The 12,204-nt window shown below is 38.6% G+C and overlaps 1 protein-coding gene across 3 annotated transcripts in view; it reads right to left on the bottom strand.

Annotated features, from left to right (window-relative positions):
* ADAMTS20 (ADAM metallopeptidase with thrombospondin type 1 motif 20) overlaps positions 1 to 12,204 on the bottom strand; it is a 180,211-nt gene that overhangs the window by 110,298 nt on the left and 57,709 nt on the right. For all 3 annotated transcript variants that reach the window (XM_058743069.1, XM_058743070.1, XM_058743071.1), the window contains exon 7: positions 11,011 to 11,051. In XM_058743069.1, coding sequence (XP_058599052.1) covers positions 11,011 to 11,051 — 41 coding nt within the window. The remainder of the gene's footprint in view (positions 1 to 11,010; positions 11,052 to 12,204) is intronic.

Raw genomic sequence — 12,204 nt, 5'->3', positions numbered from 1 at the left:
TTTTCATTTTAAAAACTTTTGAGGCAGCATACAATTAATTATAATGAGTGAATGTATGTTAAGTGCATAGAATAGCACCTGGTATCTAATATATATTAAATAAAATAGGATTCATATATTAAGGGCACCCAATAATTTTGTATTTTAGCTAAAGAAGATTAAGATATATTTACTCTTTAAGATAAAGGATATCATGTCATGCCAATGTGCAGTATGAACTGACTGAACAAAAAGAATTAGAGCTGATAGAATCCATGAAAAATAGTCTAGAAGAAATTGACATTAAGTGTTCCTTACAACAATACGTATTACATCAACCAAGTTGGCATTTTCCTTAATAGCATAATTTTCACTACTACCATCCTCTATTATTTTCTTGTAAACTATCTGCTCTGCTAGGTAAATTCCTTTCATAAGAAAACAATTTTTCATATACAACCCGTTTCTTACTGGAAAGTTTGTACATTCATAAATTTCTTAATACAGACCTGTATTAACCACTGTTTTTTAACCCCATGTGCCTATATACTATTTCATTCATAAAACTTAAGAACTTGGACATTTTCCTAGCACTTAAATTTCGTATGGTGTGTGTACGCACTTGCGCACTTTAAAAGATATTAACCTGAGGAATCTAAAAATGCTGGAAAAATTCAGACTAACAAGTTCACTTGCCAATGCTTTTCTCTTTAATAAAAAAGAGTATTTGCTCTTTCTGAACCCACACCAAAAGTCACTGCTTGGGCAAAGCTCCCCACCAAAAGCTTTTTCTTGGTCAGAATCAAGGCCAAAAATGAGTAAGGGAAAAAAATAAGATTTAAGTCTGCTGTCCAAAGTATGAAAGAATTGTTTTCCTTAACTAGGACTTGATGCTTGTATGTGCCATTTTTTAGTCAATTTTGGCCAATTTTACATTTCTCCTTTACTAGAAGTTAAAACTAACCATATTAATTGAGTATCTTGCCATTCCCATGCCTCCATTAGTATTTTCAATCTGTTAAATGACTCCATTTCCATATACTCATTTTTAAGGCTGTGTAGGCATTTCAAACAAAATATGGACTCTTATCACCCAAACTTGGTTTCATGCTCAGAGATGGATATATTCTAAGCTAAACATTTTAATCACATAACAGATCTGTGGAAACATGTATTGTGTATGATTGAAGTCCATACTCAAGTATGCCCATAAACAGGCAAGAACAAACAAAATCAAAGTGAATATATAATATTATGGTTTGAAGCAGCTAACTGATGGTTGTGCCTACATTCACTCAAGCGGATATTCGGTTCTATGAAAGTGGTCAGAGGTAGGATAAAGTGGTATGGGCCCTAACCTCATACCCATTCTCTGTGTTTGGAAGTTCAAGAAGCTGCACAGAGTCCTCCAATCTAACCACCTTAAAGAATAAAACTCCTTTTTAATTTTTTAATGTCTGCTTATTTTTGAGAGAGAGAGGGAGACACAAAATCTGAAGCAGTCCCCAGGCTCTAAGCTGCCAGCACAGAGCCCAACGTTGGGCTTGAACTAATGGATTGTGAGATCATGACCTGAGCTGAAGTCAGAAGCTTAAATCCCAGGTGCCCTGTAAGTAAAAACTATTTTACAACATACTTTGCAAAAAGTGCTCAGAGACTGGGGACAATGGCATCTACAAAATATAGCAGAAAAATCTAACAATTTTTCCACATATTTTATATGAGAAAATTAAATACTAATACTTGTGTTACTATAAGTTGTGTACCCGCAGGCAAATTACTTGTCCTCATCTATGAAACTGAAAGCTATTCATAAAGATTTGTTGTGAAGATTGAATGAGTTAAATCACACAAAACCTCACAAGAGTGTATGATACATGGTAAACACTCAAATATCAGCTATCATTATCATGACCCTTGATTTAAAGGATAATAAGAATACTTTCAGGGGAGAGAGGGAAGATGGCAGCATAGGAGGTCTCTGTGCTCACCGCGCGTCCTGCTGATCACTTAGATTCCACCTACACCTGCCTAAAGAACCCAGAAAACCGCCAGAGGATTAGCAGAAAGGAGTCTCCGGAGCCAAGTGCAGACGAGAGGCCCACGGAAGAGGGTAGGAAGGGCGGCGAGGCGGTGCGCGCTCCACGGACTGGCGGGAGGGAGCCGGGGCGGAGGGGCGGCTCGCCGGCCAAGCAGAGCCCCCGAGTCTGGCTGGCAAAAGCGGAGGGGCCGGACGGACTGTGTTCCGACAGCAAGCGCGACTTAGCCTCTGGGAGGTCATAAGTTAACAGCTCTGCTCAGAAAGCGGGATGGCTGGAGGACAAAGGGAGGGAGAGCTGCTGAGCCCCCCGGACGGCAGAGCTCAGCTTGGCGGGGAACAAAGGCCCTCACCAGCGCCATCTCCCCCCACCCATCCCCCAGCCAAAATCCCAAAGGGAACCAGTTCCTGCCAGGGAACTTGCTCGCGCAGCGCAAACACCCAACTCTGTGCTTCTGCGGAGCCAAACCTCCAGCAGTGGATCTGACTCCCTCCCACTGCCTCAGGGCCCCTCCTGAAGTGGATCACCCAAGGAGAAGCGAGCTAAGTCTGCCCCTCCTGCCCCCGTGCACCTTGCCTACCCACCCCAGCTAATTCGCCAGATCCCCAGCACCACAAGCCTGGCAGTGTGCAAGTAGCCCAGACGGGCCACGCCACCCCACAGTGAATCCCGCCCCTAGGAGAGGGGAAGAGAAGGTACACACCAGTCTGCCTGTGGCCCCAGCGGTGGGCTGGGGGCAGACATCAGGTAGGACTGCGGCTCCGCCCACCAACTCCAGTTATACACCACAGCACAGGGGAAGTGCCCTGCAGGTCCTCACCACTCCAGGGACTATCCAAAATGACCAAACGGAAGAATTCCCCTCAGAAGAATCTCCAGGAAATAACAACAGCTAATGAACTGATCAAAAAGGATTTAAATAATATAACAGAAAGTGAATTTAGAATAATAGTCATAAAATTAATCACTGGGTTTGAAAACAGTATAGAGGACAGCAAAGAATCTTTTGCTACAGAGATCAAGGGACTAACGAACACCCAGGAGGAGCTAAAAAATGCTATCAACGAGTTGCAAAATAAAATGGAGACAACTATGGCTCGGATTAAAAAGGCAGAGGAGAGAATAGGTGAACTAGAAGATAAAATTATGGAAAAAGAAGAAGCTGAGAAAAAGAGAGATAAAAAAAATCCAGGAGTATGAGGGGAAAATTAGAGAACTAAGTGATGCACTAAAGAGAAATAATATACGCATAATTGGTATTCCAGAGGAGGAAGAGAGAGGGAAAGGTGCTGAAGGGGTATTTGAAGAAATAATAGCTGAGAACTTCCCGGATATGGGGAAGGAAAAAGGCATTGAAATCCAAGAGGCACAGAGAACTCCCTTCAGACGGAACTTGAATCAATCTTCTGCACAACATATCATAGTGAAACTGGCAAAATATAAGGATAAAGAGAAAATTCTGAAAGCAGCTAGAGATAAACGTGCTCTAACATATAAAGGGAGACCTATAAGACTCATGACCGATCTCTCTACTGAAACTTGGCAGGCCAGAAAGGAATGGCAGGACATCTTCCATGTGATGAACAGAAAAAATATGCAGCCGAGAATCCTTTATCCAGCAAGTCTGTCATTTAGAATAGAAGGAGAGATAAAGGTCTTCCCAAACAAACAAAAACTGAAGGAATTTGTCACCCCTAAACCAGCCCTACAAGAGATCCTAAGGGGGATCCTGTGAGACAAAGTACCAGAGACATCGCTACAAGCATGAAACCTACAGACATCACAATGACTCTAAACCCATATCTGTCTATAGTAAGACTGAATGTAAATGGACTAAATGCGCCAACCAAAAGACATAGGGTATCAGAATGGATAAAAAAAACAAGACCCATCTATTTGCTGTCTACAAGAGACTCATTTTAGACCTGAGGACACCTTCAGATTGAGAGTGAGGGGATGGAGAACTATTTATCATGCTACTGAAAGCCAAAAGAAAGCTGGAGTAGCCATACTTATATCAGACAAACTAGACTTTAAATTAAAGGCTGTAACAAGAGATGAAGAAGGGCATTATATAATAATTACAGGGTCTATCCATCAGGAAGAGCTAACAATTATAAATGTCTATGCGCCGAATACAGGAGCCCCCAAATATATAAAACAATTACAAACATAAGCAACCTTATTGATAAGAATGTGGTCATTGCAGGGGACGTTAACACCCCACTTACAGAAATGGATAGATCATCTAGACACATGGTCAATAAAGAAACAAGGGCCCTGAATGATACATTGGATCAGATGGACTTGACAGATATATTTAGAACTCTGCATCCCAAAGCAAGAGAATATACTTTCTTCTCGAGTGCACATGGAACATTCTCCAAGATAGATCATATACTGGGTCACAAAACAGCCCTTCATAAGTTTACAAGAATTGAAATCATACCATGCATACTTTCAGACCACAATGCTATGAAGCTTGAAATCAACCACAGGAAAAAACCTCCAAAAGCATGGAGGTTAAAGAAGACCCTACTAACAAATGAGTGGGTCAACCAGGCAATTAGAGAAGAAATTAAAAAATATATGGAAACAAACGAAAATGAAAATACAACAATCCAAACGCTTTGGGACGCAGTGAAGGCAGTCCTGAGAGGAAAATACATTGCAATCCAGGCCTATCTCAAGAAACAAGAAAAATCCCAAATACAAAATCTAACAGCACACCTAAAGGAAATAGAAGCAGAACAGCAAAGGCAGTCTAAACCCAGCAGAAGAAGAGAAATCATAAAGATCAGAGCAGAAATAAACAATATAGAATCTAAAAAAGCTGTAGAGCAGATCAATGAAACCAAGAGTTGGTTTTTTGAAAAAATAAACAAAATTGACAAACCTCTAGCCAGGCTTCTCAAAAAGAAAAGGGAGATGACCCAAATAGATAAAATCATGAATGAAAATGGAATTATTACAACCAATCCCTCAGAGATACAAACAATTATCAGGGTATACTATGAAAATTATATGCCAACAAATTGGACAACCTGGAAGAAATGGACTAATTCCTAAACACCCACACTCTTCCAAAACTCAATCAGGAGGAAATAGAAAGCTTGAACAGACCCATAACCAGCGAAGAAATTGAATTGGTTATCAAAAATCTCCCAAGAAATAAGAGTCCAGGACCAGATGGCTTCCCAGGGGAGTTCTACCAGACGTTTAAAGCAGAGATAATACCTATCCTTCTCAAGCTATTCCAAGAAATAGAAAGGGAAGGAAAACTTCCAGACTCATTCTATGAAGCCAGTATTACTTTGATTCCTAAAGCAGACAGAGACCCGGTAAAAAAAGAGAACTACAGGCCAATATCCCTGATGAATATGGATGCAAAAATTCTCAGTAAGATAGTAGCAAATCGAACTCAACAGCATATAAAAAGAATTATTCACCATGATCAAGTGGGATTCATTCCTGGGATGCAGGGCTGGTTCAACATTCGCAAATCAATCAACGTGATACATCACATTAATAAAAAAAAAAAAAAAAAAAAAAGAGAAGAACCATATGATCCTGTCAATCGATGCAGAAAAGGCCTTTGACAAAATCCAGCACCCTTTCTTAATAAAAACCCTTGAGAAAGTCGGGATAGAAGGAACATACTTAAAGATCATAAAAGCCATTTATGAAAAGCCCACAGCTAACATCATCCTCAATGGGGAAAAACTGAGAGCTTTTTCCCTGAAATCAGGAACACGACAGGGATGTCCACTCTCACTGCTGTTGTTTAACATAGTGCTGGAAGTTCTAGCATCAGCAATCAGACAACAAAAGGAAATCAAAGGCATCCAAATTGGCAAAGATGAAGTCAAGCTTTCGCTTTTTGCAGATGACATGATATTATACATGGAAAATCCGATAGACTCCACCAAAAGTCTGCTAGAACTGATACATGAATTCAGCAAAGTTGCAGGATACAAAATCAATGTACAGAAATCAGTTGCATTCTTATACACTAACAATGAAGCAACAGAAAGACAAATAAAGAAACTGATCCCATTCACAATTGCACCAAGAAGCATAAAATACCTAGGAATAAATCTAACCAAAGATGTAAAAGATCTGTATGCTGAAAACTATAGAAAGCTTATGAAGGTAATTGAAGAAGATATAAAGAAATGGAAAGACATTCCCTGCTCATGGATTGGAAGAATAAATATTGTCAAAATGTCAATACTACCCAAAGCTATCTACACATTCAATGCAATCCCAATCAAAATTGCACCAGCATTCTTCTGGAAACTAGAACAAGCAATCCTAAAATTCATATGGAACCACAAAAGGCCCCGAATAGCCAAAGTCATTTTGAAGAAGAAGACCAAAGCAGGAGGCATCACAATCCCAGACTTTAGCCTCTAGTACAAAGCTGTCATCATCAAGACAGCATGGTATTGGCACAAAAACAGACACATAGACCAATGGAAAGGAATAGAAACCCCAGAACTAGACCCACAAAAGGATGGCCAACTCATCTTTGACAAAGCAGGAAAGGACATCCAATGGAAAAAAGACAGTCTCTTTAACAAATGGTGCTGGGAGAACTGGACAGCAACATGCAGAAGGTTGAAACTAGACCACTTTCTCACACCATTCACAAAAATAAACTCAAAATGGATAAAGGACCTGAATGTGAGACAGGAAACCATCAAAACCCTAGAGGAGAAAGCAGGAAAAGACCTCTCTGACCTCAGCTGTAGCAATCTCTTACTCGACACATCCCCAAAGGCAAGGGAATTAAAAGCAAAAGTGAATTACTGGGACCTTATGAAGATAAAAAGCTTCTGCACAGCAAAGGAAACAACCAACAAAATGAAAAGGCAACCAACGGAATGGGAAAAGATATTTGCAAATGACATATCGGACAAAGGGCTAGTATCCAAAATCTATAAAGAGCTCACCAAACTCCACACCCGAAAAACAAATAACCCAGTGAAGAAATGGGCAGAAAACATGAATAGACACTTGTCTAAAGAAGACATCCGGATGGCCAACAGGCACATGAAAAGATGTTCAACGTCGCTCCTCATCAGGGAAATACAAATCAAAACCACACTCAGATATCACCTCACGCCAGTCAGAGTGGCCAAAATGAACAGATCAAGAGACTATAGATGCTGGAGAGGATGTCGAGAAACGGGAACCCTCTTGCACTGTTGGTGGGAATGCAAATTGGTGCAGCCGCTCTGGAAAGCAGTGTGGAGGTTCCTCAGAAAATTAAAAATAGACCTACCCTATGACCCAGCAATAGCACTGCTAGGAATTTATCCAAGGGAGACAGGAGTACTGATGCATAGGGGCACTTGTACCCCAATGTTTATAGCAGCACTTTCAACAATAGCCAAATTATGGAAAGAGCCTAAATGTCCATCAACTGATGAATGGATAAAGAAATTGTGGTTTATATACACAATGGAATACTACGTGGCAATGAGAAAGAATGAAATATGGCCTTTTGTAGCAACGTGGATGGAACTGGAGAGTGTGATGCTAAGTGAAATAAGCCATACAGAGAAAGACAGATACCATATGGTTTCACTCTTATGTGGATCCTGAGAAACTTAACAGAAACCCATGGGGGAGGGGAAGAAAAAAAAAAAAAAGAGGTTAGAGTGGGAGAGAGCCAAAGCATAAGAGACTGTTAAAAACTGAGAACAAACTGAGGGTTGATGGGGGGTGGGAGGGAGGGGAGGGTGGGTGATGAGTATTGAGGAGGGCACCTGTTGGGATGAGCACTGGGTGTTGTATGGAAACCAATTTGACAATAAATTTCATATATTAAAGAAAAATAATAAAAAAAATAAAACCCAAGTAATGTAAATATAAAAAAAAAATACTTTCAGAGAATTAAGAACAAAGCTGGAGATAACACCATCCCAGATTTCAAACTATACTACAAAGCTACAGTAATCAAAACAGCATGGTACTAGTGTGCATGCACATGCGTGTGCACACGCGCACGCACACACACACACACACACACACACACACGAATAGAAGAGGATAGCCAGAAATAAACCCACACTCTTATGGGCAATCTGTAACAAAGGAGGCAAGAATACAAAATGGGGAAAAGGGTCTCTTCAATAAATGGTACTACACTGAAAAGCTACATTCAAAAAGCCAAAGTGGTCCAGTTTCATACACCATACACAAAAATAAATTCAAAACGGATCAAAGACGTAAATGTGAGACTTGAAACCATAAAATTCCTAAATGAAAATACAGGCAGTAATCCCTTGGACATTAGCCTTAACATATTTGTAGACATGTTTCCTCAGAGACAAAAGCAAAAATAAACTATTGAGACTACACCAAAATAAGAAGTTTTTGCACAGCAAAGAACTCCATCAGCAAAATGAAAAGGCAACCTACTGAATAAGATACTGGTAAATAATATATCCAATAGGGATTAATATCAAAGATATATAAAGAACTCAAAAAACAATCCAGGTAAAAAATGGGCAGAGGACCTGAACAGGTATTTTTCCTAAGACGACACACAGATGACCAACACATGAAATTATGTTCAGCATCGCTATTAGGGAAATGCAAATCAAAACCATATGCGGTATCACCTCATACCAGTCAAAACGGCTAGTATCAAAAAGACAAGAAGTAACAAGCATTGAGAAGAATGTGGAGAAAAGGTAACACTCATGCACTGTTAGTAGAAAGGTAAAATGGTGCAACTGTGGAAAATATGGAGGTTCCTCCCAAAATTAATAGAAATATCACACGATCTAGTAATTCCATTACTAGGTATTTACCTAAACAAAAACACTAACCCAGAAAGATACATGCACTCCTATGCTTATTGTAGCATTATGTACAATAGCCAAGGTATGGAAGCAACTCAAGTGCCTATTAATGGACAAATGGATAAAGAAGCTGTAGTGTACATATACGATGGAATATTAGCCATAAAAAGAAGAAAATGGTAAAAATTTGTAACAATATGGACAGACCTAGGAGGTATTAATATGCTAAGCAAAATAAGTCATTCAGAGAAAGACCAATACCATAATTTTTTCAAAGAACCAGCTCCTGGTTTCATTGATAGGTTCTACTATTTGAGTTTATGTATCACTTATTTCTGCCCTCACCTTCATGATTTCCCCTCTACCACTGGCTCTATGCTTCGTTTGTTATTCTTTTTCTAGCTCCTTTAGGACTAAGGTTAGGTTATTTAAGATTTTTCTAACCCAAACTACGATGAGGTATCACCTCACATCTGTTAGAATGGCTAAAATTAACACAGCAAACAGGTGTTAGCAAAGATGCAGATAAAGGGGAACCCTTTGCACTGTTGGTGGGGATGCAAACTGGTGCAGCCACTATGGAGAACAGTACAGAGGTTCCTCAAAAAGTTAAAAATAGAACTACCCTATGACCCAGCAGTTGCACTACTAGATATTTACCCCAAAGATACAATAACACAGATTCCAAGGAGTACATGCATCCAGATGTTTGTAGTGGCATCATCTACCATAGCCAAATTATGGAGAGAGCCTAAATATCTATTGACCAATGAATGGATAAAGTTGTGATTGGTGTTTGCGTGCATATATACATATGTACACATACAATGGAGTATTACTCAGCCATCACAAGGAATGAAATCTTGCCATTGGCAATGATGTGTATGGAGGTAGAGTGCTATAGACTAGGCAAAGTCAGTCAGAGAAAGACAAATACCATATGATATCACTCACATGTGGAATTTAAATGAAACAAATGAACATGGCAGTGGAGGGAAGAAAACCAAGAAATCCATTCTTAACTGTAGAGAATGAATGGTTACCGGAAGGGAAGTGGGCAGGGAGGGGTTAAATAGGTGATGGGGATTAGGGAGGGCACTTGCTCTGAGGAGCGTTGAGTGTTGTATGGAGTGTTGAATCATTAGATTCTACACCTGCAACTAATACTACACTGTGTATTAACTGGAATTTAAATGAGAATTTAGCAAATAAATTTTAAAACTTAAAATAAGCAGTAAGAAAATGACTAACACCAAAAAATAGGAAAAATGGGTCTTATTTCATTTCTCAAAAGAAGTGCGAATGGCCAGTAGCTATGAAAAGATGTTCAAATTCAATAATCGTGGAGCTGAAAATTACTACTATAATGAAATTACATTAAAATGGCAAAAATGATAATTCTCTAGATACCTTGTGTTGATAAGGACATAATCAAAAGCAATGTTTAGAATAAACTATTGATAAAGGTGCAAATTGGTACAACCATGTTAAGATACACCAAAGTTGAACATTAGCACATTTAATGATGTAACAGTTCAAATGTAGAATATACACGAGATTTTAAAGTGAAATTCATAATGAAAAACTGGAATTGGCCAAAATATCCACCGATAGCATGTAGATATGTAAACTAAGGAGAAAATATTACACAGCAGTGAGAATTCATGAACTACAACCACTATGCTCAAAAAGCAAAATCGAACAATTTCTTTTATGAGCACACACACATAGAGAACTGTTTTTCAAAAGATGAAAGTAACTGGGACATACAGAATTCATGGTATTGGCTACTGACCGGAGGCACACAAAAAGGATAGAGTAAGGACTTAGCACAGGCCATATGATAGTATTAAGTTTTGGCTCTTAAATCTGGTGGTAGATTTATGGCTGTTCGTTTTGTTTTTTTGCTTTAAATCCGCATATAGTTGACATGTTATTTTGTGTGGATCAAATATTACATAACTAAACACTTCATGTCCACCTTTGCACAACACTTGATATTTAGCAATGGGCACCATATTTGCTGTTCTTCTTTAAAATGTATTGAAGCAGAAGCTAATAACGACCATCATTATGACAATCAAAAGGATTACAATGTAAAATAAAAGGAAAAGAAACATTTTAAACAATTCAGGAAATAATTATGTGAGTTGTATTTAATTTGCAAAATAACTTACCTAATGTGTCACATTTCTCCCTAGCTCCACAAATGTCTTCCCTTAAAAACAAAAAATTTTGAAACATTTTCAGCAAAGGTTTTTGCAACAATTCAAAACACAGATAAAGAAGTTTAAACTGTAATATGACCATTACCATCAACTGCCTTCCAAATCTGGGTCTTAAACTCTCGATAATTTAAACCCAAGGTATACACCTCTTGTATATATCAATAAGCAATAGAAGCTATAGAAGAGTGTCTGCTGTGAATAGTTGAAGCTTTAATCAAGTTCAGTAACTAGCTTTCTAATTACATTTTTCACCTCTGCCTTTACTTATGCAGTACATGTAATAGAGTTTACCCTTTCCTTGATGCTTCCGCATCACTATGAGCTGCAGTGATTATTCTCCACGACAAATAAGGATGTTTTCAGATATCACCAACTTGGTTTTTTTTTGTTTTGTTTTTCCTTCTGCATTACTTAGTCCCTAACCCATCTGACAATTCTCTGGTCTTTCCTACATGTCAGCTATTTTACATGGACTGAGGGTTTCATTTCAGGGTTCTAGAAGGCAGATTATGAGTCTGACCCCTAAATGGAAGAATTATTTCCTTCTGTCAACCAACCAGCCAATCCTAAAATCTAATTATTCTAGTAACCAGTGTTGCTGAAGCAAAGGCATGAATTAACAATGTATAGTGGTGCTTATAAAATGGATATTTTTTAATAGCATAAGTTGTTTTAAGTAAGCACATTAAGACCCTTGCAAATACAGTCTAGCAATTAAGATATGTATTGAGCATCAAAACAATAGGTTTTTTGTTTTTTTTTTCTTTTTAAAGTACAAGTAGCCAAAAAAGTAGGCAACCAGTTAAAATTCAAAAGCTCTTCCAAGTGATTGAAGTATCAAGTGGGGAAGGAACATAACCTGTTTTCAGTTCCATAACTATGTTTGTTTCCAAATATTTTTCCTAGTTCTGTCACTAATAAGGAAATTATTTTGCTTGGGTCAGTTCACTCCTCAGCAACCTAACATTGCTAATTTCCTAAGGAATCCATTTGCATTTTGGTCTGCAAGAACAATGTTTTCATTCAACAGTATCTTTTGCAAGACAAGTTCTTAGAGAACGCTTCCATGTATCGATCAAGAAGGTAACAAGAAATAGCAGTGATCACGCAGTACAGAAAGGTAAACCACTGTGGTGGGAAGGT

This window comes from Neofelis nebulosa, chromosome 8, assembly GCF_028018385.1.
Source record: "Neofelis nebulosa isolate mNeoNeb1 chromosome 8, mNeoNeb1.pri, whole genome shotgun sequence".
Classification (NCBI taxonomy): domain Eukaryota; kingdom Metazoa; phylum Chordata; class Mammalia; order Carnivora; family Felidae; genus Neofelis; species Neofelis nebulosa.
This window is presented reverse-complemented; position numbering and strand designations above follow the sequence as displayed.